At 44.1% G+C, this 25538-nt stretch overlaps 2 protein-coding genes across 2 annotated transcripts in view; both read right to left on the reverse strand.

Moving 5' to 3' along the window:
* Positions 1-25538, reverse strand: part of LOC141271819 (uncharacterized) — a 64608-nt gene that overhangs the window by 7727 nt on the left and 31343 nt on the right. The window contains exon 8 of the mRNA XM_073681991.1: positions 10212-11428. Coding sequence (XP_073538092.1) covers positions 10608-11428 — 821 coding nt within the window. The 3' untranslated portion in view covers positions 10212-10607. The remainder of the gene's footprint in view (positions 1-10211; positions 11429-25538) is intronic.
* LOC141271812 (oocyte zinc finger protein XlCOF8.4-like) lies at positions 14002-18753 on the reverse strand. Its single transcript, XM_073681986.1, has 7 exons — positions 18687-18753; positions 18253-18386; positions 17944-18123; positions 17737-17860; positions 17556-17653; positions 17267-17357; positions 14002-14781 (listed from the first exon to the last, which is right to left on the reverse strand). Exons 2-7 carry the CDS (start codon positions 18328-18330, stop codon positions 14726-14728), a joined length of 627 nt encoding a protein of 208 aa, XP_073538087.1. The 5' UTR covers positions 18331-18386; positions 18687-18753; the 3' UTR covers positions 14002-14725.

The raw sequence follows: 25538 nt of genomic DNA on the forward strand, positions 1-25538 counted from the left end.
TTAATGACATCCTGAGACCTTTGATTGGTAAGAATGTGGTTGTGTATTTGGATGACATTTTGATTTATTCACCAGATCTAGAGTCCCATTGGCAGAGTGTACGTGAAGTTTTGCAGTTATTGAGTGATAATTCACTGTTTGCTAAGCTGGAGAAATGTGAGTTCGCTGTGCAGAGAATTCGTTTTTTGGGCTACATTGTCTCCAGCGAGGGTTTTGAGATGGACCCGGTGAAGGTTCTGGCTGTACAGGAATGGCCTAGGCCTATTGGTTTGAAATCTATACAGAGATTTTTTGGTTTCGCCAATTATTACAGGAAATTCATTAAGAATTTTTCTACAATTGTTAAGCCTCTGACCGATCTCACCAGGAAAGGTGCGAATACGGTCCAGTGGACTACTGAGGCCATTGAAGCATTTGAGTATCTCAAGGAGAGGTTTAGTTCTGCCCCTATCCTTATGCAGCCTGATGAGACCAAGCCTTTTTTGGTTGAGGTCGATGCTTCATCGGTGGGGGTTGGAGCAGTTTTGTCTCAGGAGAACAGGGATGGAGTACATCCTTGTGCTTTTTTTTCGAAAAAATTTTCGGAAACCGAACTGAATTATGATGTTGGAAATTGGGAGTTGCTGGCTATTAAACTCGCGTTTGAACATTGGCGTCATTTTTTGGAAGGTGCTAGATTTCCTATTCAGGTTTTCACAGATCATAAGAATTTGATGCAGGTAGTCAACAACTGCCCTCTTCTGCGCACAAATCATTCCCAAGATCTGCAATGCAGAGTTCCAATGCTTGGGGACATCACACACCATTCGGTGAGCCGGAAGCTGGTGGGAGGAAAGAGGATCAGGGGGAGGAATATGCTGTCCAGACTCACGGCTACTGCGACTTGACCATGTGGAAGACAGGGTGGTGGTGGTGGCGAAGTGACTGGAAGCATTATCTGCTATCCAACCAATAACCTTTTCACACTGCTCTGGGTTCAATAGTGGTGTTCTGCGGTCCCCTATTAATTGGGACAGGAAGGTCGAGCAAGAAGATGTGGGTGTTTGCTGTGGCACAATTTCAGCTTGGCCACGGCCTCGGCCTCGTCATGCACCATCACGTCCACTTCCCCATCCCTTGCCACGCGCCTTGCCCATTTTAAATGGAGGACAATATTTTCCACGTTCACTACAAATGGCTGGATTTGAACCCCAGTGATATGTGATACATGTGATGGAAAACCACAGTTTTAAATAGCTGGCCTGTAGGTTACTATTTTTCACAGCGACCTCGTGTCAATAACTTCAATGAAACACTGCAACAAAATTTAAATGGAGGCCAGAAATGGCTGAATTTGGAGCGCACTTATATGTGATACGTGTGACAGAAAACCACAGTTTTAAATAGCTGGCCTGTAGGTTACTATTTTTCACAGCGACCTGGTGTCAATAACTTCACTGACACACTGCAACAAAATTTAAATGGAGGCCAATATTTTCCACGTTCACTACAAATTTCTGGATTTTTATCACTGTAATATGAAAAGAATCTGGCTGTATTCTGCTGTGGCAACAAGCAAATGCAGCAGAAAAACTGTGTTCTCTGGATTGCTTTTTAAGCAAATAATCAGGATTAAGATCAAAAAAATAATTATCCCTGGCCCCTGATACCTGGGGCTATTTGCAGAAATATCTGGAACAGCAAAAGCAGACAGAACTGGAATTGAGCCTCTTGGGCTGTATTATACACTGCAGTCTGTCACATACACTGCCTGCCTGCCTAGCTCTGATATATACAGTACCTTGTGAAAGTATTTGGCCCCCTTGAACTTTTCTGCCTTTTGCCACATTTCTGGCTTCAAACATAAAGATATAAAATTCTAATTTTTGGGGGAAGAATCAACAACAAGTGGGACACAATCGTGAAGTGGAACGAAATTTATTGGATATTTTAAACTTTTTAAAAAAATTAAAAACTGAAAAGTGGGGCATGCAATATTATTCGGCCCCCTTGAGTTAATACTTTGTAGCGCCACATTTGCTGCAATTACAGCTGCAAGTCGCTTGGGGTATGTCTCTATCAGTTTTGCACATTGAGAGGCTGAAATTCTTGCCCATTCTTCCTTGCTAAACAGCTCGAGCTCATTGAGGTTTGATGGAGGGCGCTTGTGAACAGCAGTTTTCAGCTCTTTCCACAGATTCTCGATTGGATTCAGGTCTGGACTTTGACTTGGCCATTCTAACACCTGGATACGTTTATTTTTGAACCATTTCATTGTAGATTTTGCTTTATGTTTGGAATCGTTGTCTTGTTGGAAGATAAATCTCCGTCCCAGTCTCAGGTCTTTTGCAGACTCCAACAGGTTTTCTTCCAGAATGGTCCTGTATTTGGCTCCATCCATCTTCCCATCAATTTTAACCATCTTCCCTGTCCCTGCTGAAGAAAAGCAGGCCCACACCATGATGCTGCCACCACTATGTTTGACAGTGGGGATGGTGTTTTGAGGGTGATGAGCTGTGCTGCTTTTACGCCAAACATATTATTTTGCATTGTGGCCAAAAAGTTCGATTTTGGTTTCATCTGACCAGAGCACCTTATTCCACATGTTTGGTGTGTCTCCCAGGTGGCTTGTGGCAAACTTCAAACGAGAATTTTTATGGATATCTTTGAGAAGTGGCTTTCTTCTTGCCACTCTTCCATAAAGGCCAGATTTGTGCAGTGTACGATTGATTGTTGTCTTATGGACAGACTCTCCCACCTCAGCTGTAGATCTCTGCAGTTCATCCAAAGTGATCATGGGCCTTTTGGCTGCTTCTCTGATCAGTCTTCTCCTGGTTCGAGATGAAAGTTTAGAGGGACGGCCTTGTCTTGGTAGATTTGCAGTGGTCTGATACTCCTTCCATTTAAATATGGTCACTTGCACAGTGCTCCTTGAGATGTTTAAAACTTGGGAAATCTTTTTGTATCCAAATCCAGCTTTAAACTTCGCCACAACAGTATCTCGGACCTGCCTGGTGTGTTCCTTGGTCTTCATGATGCTCTCTGCACTTGAAACAGAACCCTGAGACTATCACAGAGCTAGTGTCCATTTTTTGACATGATCAGATATCAAAATCAAACATCAGAATGATGTCAGTTTGAGGCTAAATACCCTGCCTGAGAAGTGACTCTGACGAGTGACTTATACAACTATAATAATAAAAAAAGTAACTATTTGCTTATGGGACTTGAACCCATAATTCTGTATCCCAAAGCCAGTGCACTAACCACTAAGCTATAAACTCAGTTGTTAAACTCTAGGAGTTCTATTTGGTTATATGATTTTCAGTGCAAACTTGTCTATAACTCATTGGGACTTATGCACAGACTGCAAGCAAGCCAAATTCAAATGATGTTTGATTTTGATGTGTGAGTCTGATGTGTGACTTTCTTCAAACATCAGAATCAGAATCACAATGACTTTTAGTCACCCTGAGTATTTTCATGGTTGATGTCAGAAGACAAGAAAAGCTGCCAGCTACTATCACTTGACTGCATAGCGCAATGGTAAGGCATCAGCCACTGAAACTACAGTATCAGAGTTGAAATCCTTATAGGAAAAAGATTTTTTTTTTTTTTTTTTTTTAATTATGCCTATTTAGCACACAAACTACAGGGGTGTTTTACTTTTAATATCTGACACTCTGATTGTCATCCTGATGTGTTAAGAGTTTTAGACACACTGTCTATTTTCATGGTAAATTACATAGCCAAAGTAAATTGGGGGGCACTAATTTACTACATATCTATTTCCAAGTGACTTTATATTTGCATAATTTCTTAAAGGGTCTAATGATAAAATGTCTTTATTGTAAATTTGTATTTCCATCCACCCAAGTACTGGCTGCAAACTCCCAATTTACTTTGGCTATGTAATATCCCATGCAAATTGACAGCGTGTCTGAAACTCTTAACACATCAGGATGACAGAGTGTCAGATAATAAAAGTAAAACACACCTGTAGTTTGTGTGCTAAATAGGCATAATTAAAAAAATATATATATATATTTTTCCTATCAGGATTTGAACTCTAACACTGTAGTTTCCAAGGCTAATGCCTTACCATTGCACTATCCAGTCAAGTGATAATAGCTGGCAGCTTTTCTTGTCTTCTGACATTAACCAGGAAAATACTCAGGGTGACTAAAAGTCATTGTGATTCTGATGTTTGAAGAAAGTCACACATCATACTCGCACATCAAAATCAAACATCATTTGAATTTGGCTTGCTTGCAGTCTGTGCATAAGTCCCAATGAGTCATAGACAAGTTTGCACTGAAAATCATATAAGCAAATAGAACTCCTAGATTTTAACAGCTCAGTTTATAGCTTAGTGGTTAGTGCACTGCCTTTGGAACACAGAATTTTGGGCTCAAGTCCCATCAGCGAACAGTTACTTTTTTTTTTTATTATTATTATTATTATAGTTGTAAAAGTCACTCATCAAAGTCACTCGTCAAAATCACTCGTCAGAATCATTTGTCAAAAACACTCATCAGAATCACTCGTCACAATCACTCGTCACAATCACTCGTCAGAATCACTCGTCAGAATCACTCGTCAGAATCACTCGTCAAAATCACTTGTCAGAATCACTCATCAAAATCACCCGTCACAATCACTCGTCAGAATCACTTGTCAAAATCACTCATCAAAATCACTTGTCAGAATCACTCATTAAAATCACTCGTCAGAATTACTCGTCAGAATCACTTGTCAGAATCACTTGTCATACAGGGTATTTAGCCTCAAACTGACATCATTCTGTTTGATTTTGGTATCTGATCATGTCCTAAAATGGACACTGTACAGAGCAGGTGCATTTAGACTTGATTACACACAGGTGGATTCTATCTATCATTACCAGTCATTTAGGACAACATTGGATCATTCAGAGATCCTCACTGAACTTCTGGAGTGAGTTTGCTGCACTGAAAGTAAAGGGGCCGAATAATATTGCACGCCCCACTTTTCAGTTTTTAATTTTTTAAAAAAGTTTAAAATATCCAATAAATTTTGTTCCACTTCATGATTGTGTCCCACTTGTTGTTGATTCTTCCCAAAAAAATTTGAATTTTATATCTTTGTTTGAAGCCAGAAATGTGGCAAAAGGTAGAAAAGTTCAAGGGGGCCAAATACTTTCACAAGGCACTGTGTATATATATATATATCTATAATATAACCGGGGATGCGAGTCTCTGTCCGAAGCCTCGATAGACTGCGCATGCGTGACGCGCAGTCTGGCTCCAGACAGAAGACCGCATCCACCCTTTACAGGTAAGAGGAGGTGTATGGCGTCGGAGATCGCGGTATGCGTAGGCACTGAACGCACACTGCGATCTCCGGCGCCATACTTACATACGCCTCTCTTCAGCGGAGACCGGGAGCGGAGTGAGACGTCGGATCGGCGCGTGCGCACAGCGCTATCCGGCGCCATTTTACTGAAGACACATTTGCAGTGCGTCTTCAGCAAAATGGCGCCGGACAGCACGGTGCTCTGTCGCCGCACTCCTCCCCCGGCCTCCGGCAGAACAGGACGCTGCAGCGCTGGAGTACAGAGAAGAAAGGTGAGTATAACTGTTTATTTTTTGGGGGATGTGTGTATAGTGGGGGGGTGAGGGGTGCCACGCATACCGGGATTAGGGGAGCCATGCATACCAAAATAGGGATGAGGGGAGCCATGCATACCAGAATAGGGATGAGGGGTGCCACGCATACCGGGATTGGGGATGAGGGGTGACATTCATACCGGGATTGGGGATGAGGGGTGCGATGCATACCAGGATTGGGGATGAGGGGTGCGATGCATACCAGAATAGGGATGAGGGGTGCCACGCATACCAGGATTGGGGATGAGGGGTGCCACGCATACCAGGATTGGGGATGAGGGGTGCCACGCATACCAAAATAGGGATGAGGGGTGACACGCATACCGGGATTGGGGATGAGGGGTGCCACGCATACCGGAATTGGGGATGAGGGGTGCCACACATACCGGGATTGGGGATGAGGGGTGCCACGCATACCGGGATTGGGGATGAGGGGTGCCACGCATACCGGGATTGGGGATGAGGGGTGCCAAGCATAATGGGATTGGGGATGAGGGGAGCCACGCATACTGGGATTGGGGATGAGGGGTGCCATGCATACCAGAATAGGGATGAGGGGTGCCACGCATACCAGGATTGGGGATGAGTGGTGCCACGCATACCAGGATTGGGGATGAGTTGTGACACGCATACCAGGATTGGGGATGAGGGGTGACATGCATACCAGGATTGGGGATGAGGGGTACCACGCATAATGGCATTGGGGATGAGGGGAGCCACGCATACCGGGATTGGGGATGAGGGGTGCCACGCATACCAGGATTGGGGATGAGTTGTGACACGCATACCAGGATTGGGGATGAGGGGTGACACGCATACCAGGATTGGGGATGAGGAGTGCCACGCATAATGGCATTGGGGATGAGGGGAGCCACGCATACCAGGATTGGGGAAGAGGGGTGCCATGCATACCAGGATTGGGGATGAAAGGTACCACGCATACCAGAATAGGTATGAGGGGTGCCACGCATACCGGGATTGGGGATGAGGGGTGCCATGCATACCAGGATTGGGGATGAAAGGTGCCATCCATACCAGAATAGGGATGAGGGGTGCCACGCATACCAGAATAGGGATGAGGGGTGCCATGCATACCAGAATAGGGATGAGGGGTGCCACGCATACCGGGATTGGGGATGAGGGGTGCCACGCATACCAGGATTGGGGATGAGGGGTGCCACGCATACCAGGATTGGGGATGAAAGGTGCCACGCATACCAGAATAGGGATGAGGGGTGCCACGCATACCGGGATTGGGGATGAGGGGTGCCATGCATACCGGGATTGGGGATGAGGGGTGCCACGCATACCGGGATTGGGGATGAGGAGTGCCACGCATACCGGGATTAGGGATGAGGGGTGCCACGCATACCGGGATTGGGGATGAGGAGTGCCACGCATACCGGGATTGGGGATGAGGGGTGCCACGCATACCGGGATTGGCGATGAGGGGTGCCACGCATACCAGGATTGGGGATGAGGGGTGCCACGCATACCGGGATTGGGGATGAGGGGTGCCACGCATACCAGAATAGGGATGAGGGGTGCCACGCATACCAGGATTGGGGATGAGGGGAGCCACGCATACCGGGATTGGGGATGAGGGGTGCCACGCATACCGGGATTGGGGATGAGGAGTGCCACGCATACCGGGATTGGGGATGAGGGGTGCCACGCATACTGGGATTGGGGATGAGGGGTGCCATGCATACCGGGATTGGGGATGAGGGGTGCCATGCATACCGGGATTGGGGATGAGGGGTGCCACGCATACCGGGATTGGGGATGAGGGGTGCCACGCATACTAGAATAGGGATGAGGGGTGCCACGCATACCAGGATTGGGGATGAGGGGAGCCACGCATACCGGGATTGGGGAGGAGGGGAGCCACGCATACCGGGATTGGGGAGGAGGGGAGCCACGCATACCGGGATTGGGGATGAGGGGTGCCACGCATACCGGGATTGGGGATGAGGGGTGCCACGCATACCGGGATAGGATGGTGGGGGCAGCACAAATACCAGGAGGGGGGCAGCACATACCAACATGGGAGACCATATACCAATAAAAATGCTCGCCACCCGGGTGTAGAACGGGTTCAATAGCTAGTATGTGTATATATATATATATATAACATATAATATGTTGTGGAATACCTAGACTAGCAGGACGTTCAATGGACCCTTTTTCTATATGCACTGCAGTCTGCCACATACACTGCCTGCATGCCTAATTACTGCTATCACCACTGATTATATGCGGCTGGATTAGTCCTCAGAAGGACTGTTAGTTCAGATGGATATTATAGATATATGTTGTGGAATACCTATATTAACTCTAAACAAGCAAATCTCTCCCTGACGCAGCAGCACCTCTCCCTACTCTGCCTGATTCCGGTGTAGACTGTGATGAGCAGCGCCCGGTCTTATATACACCTGATGATGCTGTGTAGCCAGCCAATCACTGTAATGTCGCAACCAACATGGCTGCGGCATTACAGTGTGTGGCAGGCAATCCCTGCATGTTCATTGGCTTTTTAAAGAGCGCCAAACATGCAGGGAGGGGACCCAAGCTCCCGCCCGAGCAACCCGGAAATACTCGCAGAGCGCCGAGCATCTCGAGCAGTGAGATGCTCGGGCGAGTACTGAGCAGTGGCGAGCGCGTTCGCTCATCACTAATGAAGAGTATATAAATCAGGATTATATTTCATATTAATTTAAATGGAATTGGTTTCACTATGTATTCTGTACAACTCTGTCCCTTGATTAAATGTATTTTATTGTTTGTTTTTTATTTGTGAAATAAAATTTATTGTTGGAGTATTTATTTTTGTTCAACTTTTTTTGTTTCTTTAAGTCTTATATATGAACAACTATAACTTATTGGGGTTTTGTGTTCCACTACTCTGTTTTAGGTTCATCTTCTGGGTTCATCGGACTATGCTTGGATGATATATGCACATGATCCGATTTTCAAGGGCTGACAGAATGGAGAAAGTGGAAAAACTTTTTTTTCTCTTCACTACTCTGATCAGAGTGTGATCATAATAATCGGACCATTTTTCTCGGATGTGGAAAAAACAGTGTGAACTTAGTCTTGATAGCTTTTTAAAAACTGCCTTAGAATCTGCAGCTTCTATTCAAATCTAATATTGTTGCTACTTGAACAGCTAGCTCACTTATTAAATGTTTGGACAAATCAGATTCCCAACTGTGTAACAAATGCCCTAGTGAACAAATTTGAGCTGCGTTATCAACAATCCAGAAAGCGGCAGATTTTTGCCTGACGCACTAGTTAATGCTTTTACATTTTTTGGCCCTTCTTGCGCATTTTCCAACTCTGCACGCTAGGTGATCTGGCTGAAAACATTCGCAGGTGACTTCGGATCCAAATCTCGGTAATGCTCCATTACTTGGCTAGGGTGAAATATTTGTTTAGCTCAGACCTAGATGGTATTCTAACCAAAGCAGCAGATAAAAAGGGATTTCATTTTTCCAAAATACCCAAATTTTCCCAGAAAATCTTTTCGTTCATCCAAAAGGAATTTACAGGAAGAGTCTAGGACAGAGATTCCTACTGGTAGGGTAACAGCAGGAGGAAAAGGCTTTTTATTTAAGAATCTTTTTATTTAAGAATCCCAACTCAGGAGGAGGAGGAGGGAGGCCTAAGCAACAATGACGCCAGGCTTCAGGTAAGAGGAAGATTAATGCTTTCTGTTTGGCTCACCAGGTGAGGTGAAACCTTTAAGCCTTAGGTCTGGGTGGGTACACAGACCTCAGGCGTTGATGCAAACAGGAAGGCCGGTGGGCAGTGAGGACTTGGCACACAGGAATCTCAGGTGCAGCAGGACGAATGAAGTGGAACGTAGTAGGGATGAATGCAAGCAGAAAAGCACAGATGCTGGAGCACATCAAACATAGGATAATCCCAAGATACAGGTGTGTGTCTATATGAATCTTAAATATTTCTAGAGAGAGATGTAATGGACTCTTTTCAATGCCAGGAGAATGTTACCTGACTGACATTAATATGTCTACTGTAATGTTTGGTGCAAGAGGGATAATGCTATGAGGGTTGGTTTTCATGGGTTTGCATAATCACCATATTTCCAGTGAAGACAACCCTTAATACTTTAGTGTACCCACACAATTTGGACAATTTCATGTTTGCAACTTTGTGGGAACAGTTTGAGTAATGACGTTTTCTGTTACAACTTTTTCCCGATGCACAAAGAAGAGTTTGCTAATCGGAGAACGACTGCCTTCACCGAGTCTGGACCTAAACCAGGAAAGTCAAACGTAAACATACAGAGGGCCAAAATGAAAAACTTGGACAAAGTCGCGTGCCAACCAGTATACAGTATAATGTGACCCACACAGTCCTCCATACAGAATAATGGGCACAATATAGTCCTCCATACAGAATGGGACTCCCATAGTCCTCCATACTGAATAATGGCCTCACATCGGAGTGGTGGCTCTTGTGTTGTGGGCCATATATAACCACTATGCGGGCCAGATTTGGCCCACAGGCCGGAGTTTGACACATATGACCTAAACGTTATGAAACCTAAACGCTCTTTACCTTTAGGATTTCCAGCTGTGTTTGTCTGTCCAACTTTTAATTGTTTGAGCTCACAAATGTTCCTCTGGATAAATAGGCAAGAATTCGCACAGACACCTTCCCATTCTTCTATGCCTATAGATTTAGATTAGGAGGTGCACATTAGTGATTTTTTTATGTGATCCTATGGTTTTTTTTAATCATGAGACTTTACTTTTGTAATTGCTATATGTTTTCTTGTATAATATGTCCAAGCAGGTTAAAAAAAATTGCTATTTCCATTTTGCACTTTTTTTAAGCTAATATTTTTTTTATAACGGGGAAGACACATTACTGAAATTCAGAACATAAATATGAGTGAATGTGAGTTTTCTAATGAGTAACAAAACTTAATTTCTGATAAACAAAATTAAATTTTCAAATAAAACATTTCCCACATTCTGGGTGTGAAAATGATTTCTCACCTATGTGAGCACTTTGATGTTTCAAAAGAGTTGTTTTGAAATAAAAGCATTTCCCACATTGTGAACATAGGTATGGCTTCTTCCCTATATGACTTTTTTGATGTCTAACAAAATTAGATTTATGTGTAAAACATTTCTCACAGTCTGAACATGAATAAGGCTTCTCCCCTGTGTGAGTTCTCTTATGTGTAACAAGGTTTGATATCTGATTAAAATCTTGCCCACACTCTGAACAAGAAAATGGCTTCTCCCCTGTGTGAATTCTATGATGTGCAACAAGATTTGATTTTTCTGTAAAACATTTCCCACAATCCGGACATGCATATGACTTCTTTGCTGTGTGAATTATCTGATATGTAACAAGATGTAATTTGTTTTTACAATATTTCCCACATTGAGGACAAGAATATGGCTTCTCCCCTGTGTGAATTCTTTGATGTCTAAGGAAAGTTGATTTAGCTCTACAATATTTCCCACATTCTGAACAAAAATATGGCTTCTCCCCTGTGTGTGTTCTCTCATGGGTAGCAAGATATGATTTCTGCTTAAAACATTTCCCACATTCTAAACATGAAAATGGCTTCTCACCTGTGTGACTTCTCTGATGTCTAACAAGATCAGATTTATGGTTAAAACATTTGCCACATTCTAAACATGCAAATGGCTTCTCCCCTGTATGAATTCTCTGATGTGTAACAAGATTTGATTTATCTGCAAAACATTTCCCACATTCTGGACATGGATATGGCTTTTCCCCAGTGTGAGTTCTCTCATGTGCAACAAAGGTTGATTTACGATTAAAATATTTCCCACACTTTGAACATGAAAATGTCATATTTCCTATTGAAGCTTTAACAACGCTTCTGTGACATTTATTTTCCTTAATAGTCTGTGATGAATCAGAAGATAGGACATGTTTAAAAGAACCAAATTGTAGATCATTGCTGTACAGCACTGAGGATACAGCTGGGATAATGCAATGGTCTTCATATGTGTCTTGTGGCACACCAATATCATATGATTGAAAATCTGAAGATTCCAGAAGTCCCTCTGATCTCCTAATACAGTCACCTGCCAAGAATAACAGATTACTTTTTCAATATTATATCCTTAGATATATTGTTATCATGTAGCAAAATTTGATTATTCACAAAGAGAGTGGTTACAAAACAGTTCATATTCTAACCATAAAGCAGAGCAAGGACCACTAAATAATGATATCAGACAACCAGGATACTCTGGAACTCTCTACCTCAACATATCAGACTCTCGCAGACCGTGGAAACCTTCAAAAGGAACCTGAAGATCTACCTCTTCCGACAAGCCTACAACCTGCAGCAACCCTCGTTCCACCATACAGCGGCATGACCAGCTGTATCCTCACCCATCCCTTGTAGACTGTGAGCCCTCGCGCTCAGGGTTCTCTCTCCTCCTGTACCAGTCACGGACACGTTTTTGCTCAAGATTACTGTAATTGTTTTATACTATGTATACCCCTTTTCACATGTAAAGCTCCATGGAATAAATGGCGCTATAATAATAAATAACAGGCACTAACATTTTTCCCAATCACTGTTAAAGTCAGCATCTTCCTCTGTTCATGTTCCAGAGTAACGGTCACTATTATTTGGTTTAAATAGGATTCGGAGGCCCCCTATTTATCAAAGTGATTGCGCCAGAATTCTGGAATAAAACGCTTTGAAAAGTTGAAAAATTTTAGGGCAACTCGAAGTGGTACAAGAATTTTACAAATGTTGCCAAAATGGACAGAGCTGGGGCGTGACATCACAGCGCGTCTAATTCATGATGACCTGTGGCTTTTCCTAAACCAGAAATCTTACTCCAGTCCACCAGGCTTCGTTACTAGTGTTGAGCGAGTATGTTCTGTTAACCCTTTCGCCGAGTATGCTCGGGCCAAGCTCCGAGTATTTACAGCTGCTTGGTGATATGCTTGAATCGCTCCCGTGTGCATGATTTGCAACTGTTTGACAGCTTTATTACATGTGAGGAAAGTGTAACAAATAGACATTCCTCACATGTAATAAAGCTGCCAAACAGTTGCAAATCATGCACACGGGAGCGATTCAACCATATCACCGAGCAGCTGTAAATACTCGGAGCTTGGCCCGAGCATACTCGGACAGAACATACTCGCTCAACACTATTCGTTACACATTTGTTGTAGACCTCCGGGAGAAGAGATCCCGCATAATATCCGCAGTGGTAAATAATGCTGCAGATATCATTACGAAAAAGTTGCGGGGAAGCTGTGTGAGGAGCTGCCCATTTTCTAAAGACTATGATACTTTTCCAGCAACGTACCACCATTTTTGTTAATATTATTATTGTGCTTTATTAGTGATTTACTTGTAATGTTTTATATAGTTCTGCTATCTTGTCAGTGTGTACACTAGATTCACTTGTAAAATGTCCAGCATTCCACTAATCTGTATCTCAGGAGTCCATTGTTTCAACAGCAAATGGTCTCATTAGGTGAGTTTGGATTGAGACACAGTGGAGCAGTCATCACAGGGGGTCTTACATGCAATCTCAGATGAAGGCTTCTAGAATATTCTTCATTGTTTAGCAAACAGTGAATGCTTGAGGGGGAGGGTGATCACTTCTGTGCTAGGAGGAGGCTGACCCCAGGGATGTGGAGGAGTTGATGGAAGGACACGGGAGTGATAGGACTTAGGGCTGTGGACGTGGAGCTGATGTATGGATGGCTTATGGAGTGTTGGAGATCAGTTATCAACTGGGCTGGATAAACGTAGTACAGTTATGGATATGTCGTTGGATATCAACTTTATTCTAGGACTGTTGCTACTGGATATCTGTGCTTCCATTGTTTAATCCGTCATCTGGAGGATTGTGGACTGTGGCAACCGACTATACTGGCTGGAGATACAAAATCTGTGGGCCAACCAAAAGTTGGGAGACAGTGAGTACGGCCTGATACAGAGCAAGTGAAACTACTGATCCCAGGTTGAGAACTTAAGGACTGAGAGAACTGTATTTTGGCCATTTACTTGGAATTGCTGTATTACCATGGATGTGATTAATAAAATATTGTTGCATCGTTAACCTGCCCTACTTACAACCCACAACCGCACATCTTTACAAGCTACACATATCACCCTTGCACAGCAGCATAAATTGACACATTGGGGATCTCAAACCAGTTGCTCCTGCCAGTTTATGCTGTGGATATATTTTGTAGCGACTGCATGAGATTTCTGAAAATCTGTAAAACACAGTGAATTATTTTTTGTTTTATCAAAATTTTAATATGCAAGTGTCAAAAACTGAACAGATAAAAGTAAGTACAAATAAAGATCAGCAATCTGAATCAATGGTACAAACCAATATTTGTGTGAAACAGAGCAACAATTTTCTGGTCGGCCAAGAAATTTGCTTTTATCCTTTAAAAGTCTTAACAGCCAGGCAAAAAAAAAAATCATCCACACACTCACATTAAACTTCCTCCTTTCCCTCTCCTCAACCCCTACAAATACATTTTCCCAAATCACCACATCAGAAGTAGTGTCCTACGAGGTATAATCGTTTTCCTGGGCACCGTAGACATAGAATTTGTGCAGATTACAGTGTTATGAACATACAGTTGTCTTTTATTTTCTTTAATATTACTGGATCGCAGGACTATTATTTTATTTAATAGCCTTTGGCTCAGTCTCGGGCCATGGCAACTTGATGAATGAACCATCTGTACAAAGATCGATCTTGTGCAAGTCAAGATAGGTCCACCAAGTTCTTCTCCACCGTTATCTTGATAGTATCAAGACATTGGGTTGCTGGTCTTCCTCTTCACCTTGTTCCTTCTATTCTTCTGACCATGATGTCCTTCTCCAGTGATTGATCTCTTCGTATGATGTGTCCAAAGTAGGCAAGCCGTAGCTTGGTGAGCCTTGTTTTGAGTGACATGTCTGGCTTGATTTGTTCCAAAATTGATTTGTTTGTTCTTCTTGCCATCCATGGTATTGATAACATCCTTCTCCAGAACCACATTTTGAAGGCATCGATTCTTCTTTCTTGTTTCTTTATCTTCAGGTTTCATATCCATATGTTCCACAGAAAAGACCAAACTATGTACAAGCCATATATAATGCCTACAAACAACAACCGGAGTCATACACTTGTAAAATCATAGAATTTATTAGAGGATCATAAATACAAATACCACAATTAAATTCTTTAAAATACATAGAGGTAACGCGCGTTTCGCGTTAGCTTTACCAACAACTTGTTGATAAAGCTAACGCAAAAAGCGAGTTCAAGGGTGTCTCCCAGGTGTGAGTATCACCATTGTGATGGGTAAGTCACTATAATCGAGTCTGTGTATATAATTGCTGCATGATTCTGGTTTCCTATGGTTGGCGCAGGGATTAACTTGACTTGTGGCTGCATAAACAGCATAATGCACTTGCTGATATTAATTTGAGTAATGTTGCACTTGGGCAATTATTAATTATATGTGCATATGCTGAAATATACGAATATATTTATATATAAGTGACTTGATGTATATTTTGTGTTGCTGCTCACCCTACAGGGACTATATTTTGAGTCCTTCTGATTGCACCTCTATGTATTTTAAATAATTTAATTGTGGTATTTGTATTTATGATCATCTAATAAATTCTAGGATTTTACAAGTGTATGACTCCGGTTGTTGTTTGTAGGCATTATATTCATGTTGGAGTTCACTTTTTGTAGATATATGGGTCCCGATTGGGACAAATAGTGGGAGATAATTTTGATCAATTATTGAAATATCCCAAAATGTGGTTTTCTGTGAATTTAATAATTATGTACAAGCCGTGTCTTCGTCACCAGTGCAATCTTCAGTCACAGCACTATTCGGCAATTAAAAGTGTTTCTCCAAAGCTGGACTCCTGCCTGATCTGACACTCGGTGAGAAGAAATGCAAGGTGACATTTCATGTCAAAAAATTATAGGAAATTTGCAGGATACCTTTCAAGTGTTCTGTATCAGTCTTGGCTGGTGTAAAGCAATAGTTCTCCACACCCAGTTAAACAAATCTTTTATTTTTCAAAAATGCAGTCCGGGACCACTCTGCATTTGGAGGTTTTGTACATGTGTCCTATTTTAGAATATCCCTGCCCATGAGTGCAGGGATCCACTAATATGCAAGATATTAATGATTGACCAGTAAAAATAATACGGAACTTGTGTACATTTCAGTATAAACTGCACATATTCATTCTTCATTACCCACGTAACAAGCACAGGGAATACAATATACACCTGTTTATATGGAATAGGTGTTCATTTTGCGAAAGGTTGTACTTTTTACAATTTCATTCTATATCTAAAAGGGAAGGATACTCAAACACATCAAAGTATATGTGATATGTACTCATTCCACTATAATCTGCATAGGAAACCTTATTTTTAAAGGATACTTATAAGGAACTAGATGGTGGCCCGATTCTAAGGCATCGGGTATTCTAGAATATGTATGTAGTTTATTCTGTCATCCTCATTGGCGTATTTTCGCTTATGACCCATTGGAACACAGGAAGCGTAAATCGTGATAACGTACAGTAAAGAAGTATCTGTTCATCACGCTGTGACTTACAGAACGTGTTCAGTAAACGTGACTGAACTACGTGGCACTGACTGACAGAACTTGTTCAGTAAACTTGAGTGAACAACGTCACGCTGTGACTGGGGTTTAAATTCTGCGCCAATATCTCTGATTTGTCGCGGCCGGCTGGGCGCGACCAATCAGCGAAGCGGGGTTTAAAGGGGTTGTCCACTACTTTAAATTAACCCCCCAATGTATCCCCCCGGGGCCCCTAATGAATTTCGTAAATACCTCATGTTGCCAATACTGCCTGTGCACGGCGCTATCGCTGACCGCGCACAGGCAGCACGTGACCCCCGGCTGCAGACGGCTCTTGCTTCCGCTTACGTCACGACTATTTGCGGCTGCAGCCAGGGGTCTCCTGTTCCGCATTCCAATCTGTGAGTGACAGATTGTGGGCGGGGTTATCCCCCATCGCGTCACACCGCGCGCCCATTTATTGAGAGAGCGCGCGGTGGATGCTGGGTGTGACACGATGGGGGATAACCCCGCCCAAGCCTGTCACTCACCGTGGAACAGGAGACTCCTGGCTGCAGCCGCAAATAGTTGTGATGTAAGCGGAAGCAAGAGCCGGCTGCAGTCGGGGGTCACGTGCACAGACAGTATTGGCAACATGAGGAATTTACAAAATTCATTAAGGGCCCCGGGGGGATACATTGGAGGGTTAATTTAAAGTAGCCGCGCCAATATTGCTGATTGGTCACGGCCGGCTGAGTGCAACCAATCAGCAAAGTGTGGTTCAAATCCCGCGCCAATTTGAGACCGGACTGCACCTGTCGCTGATTGGTCGCGCCAGCCGCTCGCGACCAATCAGCGACGCGGGATTTCCGTTACAGACAAACAGACAGAATTAGACGATTATATATATATTTATTATACATTATTTTTATGATAATAAATTATGTTAATTCTTTTTAGTCCCACATTGTAGCAGCTGCTGAATGAGAAGAATTTGTGATTTCTCTGTAGTCTTTACTACTCACCTGAGTAATCATATGTAGGAATCTCCTCTATACACCACTCATCACCCTTCACATATGTCTCTGTAGTATTAATATGGGTCAAATATTCACCCTGAAACAAATATTGTAAAAGTCACAGACAGATGGAGAAGTCACATCTATGATCATCTCTAATCCTGCCATCTCCACCGTTCTCATTACACAAGTATAAAACATATAATACTGGTGGATAAAACAAGACTGAGCACAAGACCTTCACAGCAGTCTACACATCATAGGGGAGATCTCATGACACCTTCTCTCCATCTACCTGATAATCCTGAGGAACATTGGGATCTTCTTGTTTACAGTCCTGTGGGAGAAGAGGACGGGGACATCTCTCTGGTGTTGTCCTCTTACTGGATAGAACTGGAGGAAACACATACAGGGAATTAATTCATTCTTTACATACAGATAATTATAGGCTGTGTGTTTTTAGTCCGGTCTATTACCTGGTGATGTGAGGGGCTGGGGAACCTCCATCATGACGTCCTTGTACAGATCCTTGTGTCCTTCTAAATACTCCCACTCCTCCATGGAGAAGTAGACGGAGACATCCTGACACCTTATAGGTACCTGATACACACAATGATACAGTCATGCCCCCGATCCCTTCATATCATTACTGTATAATGTCCCAGCATTCCCAGCAATGTCACCTCTCCAGTCAGCAGCTCAATCATCTTGTAGGCGAGTTCTAGGATCTCCTGGTTATTGATGTCCTCATGTATAAGGGGGTGAGGTGGAGGCTCCGTGACTGGGCTCAGGGTTCTTCCCCATCCCTCAGACACAGGGTCCTGACAGCGCTCACTAGAGGTCTTCTTCACTACTGTGTAATCCTGGTTATGGAGAGACACATTAATAAATCTCACTACAGACATTTGCAGAGTCCTCGCCTCTCCAGTTCTGTCCATCTGTTATTCCCATAGATAAGAATGATGTAATGTGACGTCATCAGAATCTCTCACCTCTCCAGTAAGCCGGGAGAGGATCTCTAGGGTGAGGTGTAATATCCTCTCCACCATCTTGTCTTTGTCTATATCCATCAGTAAATTCTCTTATACAGAAGATCTGCACTGAGAGGATCCAATACTATTGGAACCTGAACAAAACACAGGAGCATCAGCTGAGAACAAAATAACAAGATGTATATATACAATGACACCTGTGTACTCTCCCCACAGATGATGTAGATGGAGAGAAGGATCCAGTCAGTCTGATTTTCCTCAGTCAGTTCTTTTGCATTCAAGCAGGAGAAGATTGTCAACAGTTAATGAGAACACAGAAGCACACCCGAACGTTACTGTATACGGGGGAGAGAGATATTGACTGAACGACTGTTCTCCCCCCACTATATAATGTGTATGGTGCCTTCCGCCAGTACTGGGGTCTCTCCACATACCTCCACCTGCAGAGCCTCCACCACATATATGGCTGCTCTGTGTGCACAGGACCTGTGATGAGGTCACAGGAGGGGAGGAGTCAGGGGTCACATGATCAGGGGCCTCAGTGGATGCAGGACTCTGCTGTGCTGGTTGTCATGGTGCTGGATGAGGGGAAGTTTATGTGTGGGGTCAGGAGGGGTTTACAGTGTGGATGTAGCAGAGCCGCGCGTGTACGAGGTGTACGGAGCGGAGCCGCGTGTGTACGAGGTGTACGGAGCGGAGCCGCGTGTGTACAAGGTGTACGGAGCGGAGCCGTGTGTGTACGAGGTGTACGGAGCGGAGCCGCGTGTGTACGAGGTGTACGGAGCGGAGCCGCGTGTGTACGAGGTGTACGGAGCGGAGCCGCGTGTGTACGAGGTGTACGGAGCAGAGCCGCGTGTGTACGAGGTGTACGGAGCGGAGCCGCGTGTGTACGAGGTCTACGGAGCGGAGGCGCGTGTGTACGAGGTGTACGGAGCAGAGCCGTGTGTGTACGAGGCGTACGGAGCAGAGCCGTGTGTGTACGAGGTGTACGGAGCAGAGCCGCGCGTGTACGAGGTGTACGGAGCGGAGCCGCGCGTGTACGAGGTGTACGGAGCGGAGCCGCGTGTACGAGGTGTACGGAGCAGAGCCGCGTGTACGAGGGGTACGGAGCGGAGCCGCGTGTACGAGGGGTACGGAGCGGAGCCGCGCGTGTACGAGGTGTACGGAGCGGAGCCGCGCGTGTACGGAGCGGAGCCGTGTGTACGAGGTGTACGGAGCGGAGCCGTGTGTACGAGGTGTACGGAGCGGAGCCGCGTGTGTACGAGGTGTACGGAGCGGAGCCGCGTGTGTACGAGGTGTACGGAGCGGAGCCGCGCGTGTACGAGGTGTACGGAGCAGAGCCGTGCGTGTACGAGGTGTACGGAGCAGAGCCGTGTGTGTACGAGGTGTACGGAGCAGAGCCGCGCGTGTACGAGGTGTACGGAGCGGAGCCGCGCGTGTACGAGGTGTACGGAGCGGAGCCGCGTGTACGAGGGGTACGGAGCGGAGCCGCGTGTACGAGGGGTACGGAGCGGAGCCGCGCGTGTACGAGGTGTACGGAGCGGAGCCGCGCGTGTACGGAGCGGAGCCGTGTGTACGAGGTGTACGGAGCGGAGCTGTGTGTACGAGGTGTACGGAGCGGAGCCGCGTGTGTACGAGGTGTACGGAGCGGAGCCGCGCGTGTACGAGGCGTACGGAGCGGAGCCGCGCGTGTACGAGGCGTACGGAGCGGAGCCGCGCGTGTACGAGGCGTACGGAGCGGAGCCGCGCGTGTACGAGGCGTACGGAGCGGAGCCGCGCGTGTACGAGGCGTACGGAGCGGAGCCGCGCGTGTACGAGGCGTACGGAGCGGAGCCGCGCGTGTACGAGGCGTACGGAGCGGAGCCGCGCGTGTACGAGGCGTACGGAGCTGAGCCGCGCGTGTACGAGGCGTACGGAGCTGAGCCGCGCGTGTACGAGGCGTACGGAGCGGAGCCGCGCGTGTACGAGGCGTGCGGAGCGGAGCCGCGCGTGTACGAGGTGTACGGAGCGGAGCCGCGCGTGTACGAGGTGTACGGAGCGGAGCCGCATGTATACAAGGTGTACGGAGCAGAGCCATGTGTGTACGAGTTGTACGGAGCAGAGCCGTGTGCGTGCAAGGTGTATGGAGCAGAGCCGCGTGTGTACGGAGCAGAGCCGCGTGTGTACGAGTTGTACGGAGCAGAGCCGTGTGCGTGCAAGGTGTATGGAGCAGAGCAACGTGTGTATGAATATAATCCAGCAGAGACCAAAAGACTTATTATGAAGATATCAACTAGATATAGCAAATAAGTACATAAAATATAACTTTTATTAATGAAAAGTCTAAAACGAAATTGATAACATGATGCCCATATGGTGTATCATAAGTAAAAAGATATAAATATCTACGATATAGCTGGACAGAATATCAGGCCCTATTAGGTCCAGCATAAGTAAGAATAATGAAGGTATTCAAGCTATGAAGTCCAAAAAGAGAACCCCACAGATACGCAAAAAAACAAGGTATACCTCACCAAATGCCCATATAGCAATATAGACGGTGATTATACCTATATCTGTGTATACCCATAGACAAAACCAGCCATTATTAAATGGTAAATAAGTATACAATCAAATAGAGCTATGAGGGGCCTTCTATTATCATCCAGGCACTCAATCCTCATAAAACATGGAAACATCTCACCCGGGGTCTTTTTATATATATCTGCTCCCCTTTTACATTCCAGGTGATGAGTTAATCCATGGAACATCCCAAGCCGAGGTATACCTCACCAAATACCCATATAGCAATATATACGGTGATCATACCTATATCTGCATATACCCATAGACATAACAAGCCATTATTAAATGGTAGGTATGTATACAGAAATAGAACTATGAGGAGCCTTCTATTACCATCCAGGCATTTAAATCCTCATAGAACATGGAAACATCTCACCCGGGGTCTTTTTATGTCTGCTCCCCCTTTACATTATAGGTGATCAGTTTGTCCACGGAACATCCCGACGCGTTTCAATCCTTCATCAGGGGTATATAGTTCCTCTTCATTAAGGGTATATCATTCCTCATTCCTGCATTGGTTCCTTAATCATATCCTAATGCCTCAAGTGGGTACACATTATGCCCTGCTTTATATGCGTGCGTTAAGCCGCGCTCCTTCATAATTACCGCGCTGACCGTGACGTGTTTCCGGTCCCAGAATACCACACTGCCGGAAGTAAACATCACGCGTTACCATGGGCATGGAACGCACTTCCGGTCCCAGAATACCCCGTTACCGGAAGTCAAAGTCACGCGTTCCCATGGATATGGAACGCAAGCGTGCTACTAGGAAACACGCATCACCTTACCAATACGTGGTGCCGCCTCACGCCATGCTGGAACCCACAGGTTCCTCCCCCATGCGATCCAGCAATCATATTAAGTGGGACAAAGGATTTTCAACAGCGGGAAAAGGCCACCCTCCGTTGTCCACATCTCTATCAAAACAAATACCCCAAATAATAATAATGTGTAAGAAGGCTCTATCTGTTAGTCACCAGAAAAACTGCCTAATTGTCTAAGTAAACACGTACAGTTCTCTCCATAAATTTATACAAATAGATCATGGATTAAAAAGGTTTTTTTTCGAGATAGAAAAGACCATATAAGTGCAATGCTTCGGTATGTTACATGGGGGTTCCCGTGGGACAAATAGTTTCAAAGAATAATATATTAATCAATCACCAAAGCCACAGCGGACCTCTCAAGAGAAACAGAAGAAAAAGGGGGGGAGGCCCTAATGAAACAACTATAGTGATAACTAATCTGCTTACCCTACCTACGTGGAGGTTGGCACCCTACAAATCCTGCGCAAATGGCGCCCCCACACTACGGTGGCTTTCCCTATCTACTTAACCCTATTCTGTCCCTATTCTGGAAGGAATGGGGCAAAGGAAAGAATCTCATTCATACCAAGTGGGGCAGTGGTGCCCAGGGTAAAGATCCAACGAGTTTCCTTTTGTAAAATGCGTAAATCCCAGTTTCCTCCTCTTATCGAAGGTGTCACCTTTTCAATGCCCATAAATTTTATGACATTGGCATCCCCCTGGTGCATAGTGTTTACATGATTAGCTATTGGGGTATCTTTCTTGTTTTTTATATCACGTAAGTGTTCTAATATCCTTTTCTTAAACTCCCTTCGTGTCTTCCCAATATATTCCAATTTGCATATACAAGTCGCTTTGTATATCACTCCCTTCGATCGACAATTTATGAGTTCCCTAATCTTGAACTCCCTCCCCTTGACAAAGCTCCTGAAAGTATTACCCTGGGTCATGGCAGAACATGCCTTGCAGTTATTACACCGATAGCAGCCAGAAACCCCTCGATCCAACCATGTGGGACTACGCTCAGACATAAAATGACTATGGACGAGACGATCCCTAAGGGACCTCCCTCTACGATAGGTAATTTGTGGTTGTGAGGCCAATTTATCTCCAACGTCCTCATCCATACGAAGGATACCCCAATGTTTCTTAAAAATCTGTTTGACCTGTTGAGATTTATTACAGAATCGTGTTATGAATCTAATTGTAGACTCTTCTTGATGTTTGGCTTTTGGAACCAATAGCTCACTTCTCTCTCTCACCAAAGACTCTCTATAGGCCTGATTCAGAACCTTTTTAGGGTATCCTCTATCTAGAAATCTGTTTCTCAAGTCCCAAGCTTGTCTTTCATAGTGATTAACATCAGAGCAATTCCTCCTGAGCCTTAAAAATTGACCCTTTGGGATACCTCTCTTGAGTGGGACTGGATGATTGCTTTCCCATCTCAGGAGGGTATTAGTTGCTGTTGGTTTTCTATAGGTTTCTGTCCTTAATTCGCCATTAGCCTCTCTGTGAACCAATACATCTAAAAAGGCCAATTTTGTTCTATTCACTTCCGATGTAAATAGTAGACCAATCGGGTTGTCATTAAGTCTTGCGACGAATTCACGGAAACTATCCGGTGTTCCGTTCCATATCACAAAAACATCGTCAATAAATCGCAGCCACATGACAACCCCGTTGGCTAGGTCACACTCATTAAAAACCATGGTTTCTTCCCACCAGCCCAGGAGCAAATTAGCATAAGAGGGAGCACATGGGCTCCCCATTGCTGTGCCCCTGAGCTGGTGGAAATATTCCCCATCGAATGTGAAGACGTTGTTATTGAGACAAAATTCAAGGAGTTTCAGGGTGAACTCATTATGTATAGTGAATTGTCTACCCCTTGATCTTAGGTAGTAGTCAACGGCTCTTAAACCAAATTCATGGGGGATCGAGGAGTATAAGGCTTCTACATCCACACTCCCCAAAATCATGTCTTGCTCCAATACAACACCCTCGAGTTTCCTCAAGAGGTCCGCTGTGTCACGCACATACGAATTTAAAGCTATCACAAATGGTCTCAGAATTTTATCAATATATGTGCCTGCCTTATGTGTGAGGCTGTTAATTCCAGACACAATGGGTCTTGCTTTTAGTGGTTCCAGACCTTTATGGACTTTAGGAAGACCATAAAAAGTCGCTGTGATCGGGTAGGCTGGGACCAGATAGTCCTTTTCATTTTTATCAATCACTTTGTTAATGAAACCTTCCTGTACCAACTCCCTGAGTTTGTTATGTAAATCCTTAGTTGGGTTATGTGATAGTCTCCGATAACCCTCCTTCTGTTCGAGTAACCCCAAACACATTGCACGATAATGGTCAGTATCCATGATGACTAAATTCCCGCCTTTGTCAGACGGTTTTATTACAATATTTTTGTCCCCTTCCAATCTCAGCAAACATTCCATTTCCCCCTTAGATAGATTATGGCTTCGATCGTTTCTACCGTATTCAAGGTCAACCAAGTCTTTTGTCACTAGATTTAAAAATACGTCTATAGAGCAAATGTCACCAGATGATGGTGGTATCTTCTGACTCCTATTCTTTAAGGCCGTAAATGGGCCTTTTCCATCAATATTGGGGTTTAAATCTCCCAAGTGGTACAGAAGTCTAACGTCCTCCAGTAGATCTTCTTCAATCCCCAAGTCCCTACTACTTTTCTTGCCTTCCCTAATAAAGTGCTTTTTCCATTTTAATTTACGAACAAACAAATGTAAATCCTTAACCACTTCAAAAGCATCAAAATCGGTAGTAGGGACGAAGGATAGGCCCTTGCTGAGGACACACATTTCGTTTTCTAACAACTGTCTTTTAGAGAGATTAATAATCTGAAGCTCTAGTTGGGGTTGTTGAATCTGCTTCTGAGAGGATATTGTAGGTCTAAAAAATTGCTCCTCTGTGGTGATCTCTTACTGGAGCTCCTCCCCTGATTAAATCCTCTACCTCTCCCCCTTATTTTGTGATTTTTACCCTTCCCCTCAGTTTCCGATACCTCAGTTTCCGAAGAAGAAGGGTCAATATCAGTGGTCCTTGTATTTCTAATCACTGGAAAGGTGTAGGCCTTATTATCTTTAAATTCTGCCAGATCTTTACTGAAGAACTTATGTTTTCTCTCTTTTAGATGGAACTGAAAACGTTCAATCGTATTCTGCAAACTTAATTCCTTCTGTATAAATTCTGGCTCTGAGGAAAATTTTTTTGTGACCTCTATCTGCTCTTTCAAAGACTCATTAAGTGTGAATAAAGTTGATTTTTCTTCTTCCAATAGTATCTTCATAAACCTGATCGAGCTCTCAGTGGCTTCCCTTTCCCACTTAGTCATTAAGGTAGAACTCTTATAGCGATATCCAGGTGAGAGGGCAATCCGCAGGTGTCTAGGTACAATACCCGCCTTAATATAATTTTCAAGAGACTGTACCTCCCACCAGGATGCTATTTGATCCTTATAGAGTTTTGTAAGTTCTTTGAACGCTGAATTGAAAGAGGGAGTATATTTTTTTTGAGTGAACAATCTATCTGAGAATACCTCCTTTGCTTCATCTATCCATTGATCAGTATTGATACCAACAGTGAGAAAGCCTGCCATGCTATAATATAAATATAATCCAGCAGAGACCAAAAGACTTATTATGAAGATATCAACTAGATATAGCAAATAAGTACATAAAATATAACTTTTATTAATGAAAAGTCTAAAACGAAATTTATAACATGATGCCCATATGGTGTATCATAAGTAAAAAGATATAAATATCTACGATATAGCTGGACAGAATATCAGGCCCTATTAGGTCCAGCATAAGTAAGAATAATGAAGGTATTCAAGCTATGAAGTCCAAAAAGAGAACCCCACAGATACGCAAAAAAACAAGG

This window comes from Phyllobates terribilis, unplaced genomic scaffold (assembly GCF_046119375.1).
Source record: "Phyllobates terribilis strain yellow unplaced genomic scaffold, ASM4611937v1 Scaffold_5__5_contigs__length_657084704, whole genome shotgun sequence".
Classification (NCBI taxonomy): Eukaryota; Metazoa; Chordata; class Amphibia; order Anura; family Dendrobatidae; genus Phyllobates; species Phyllobates terribilis.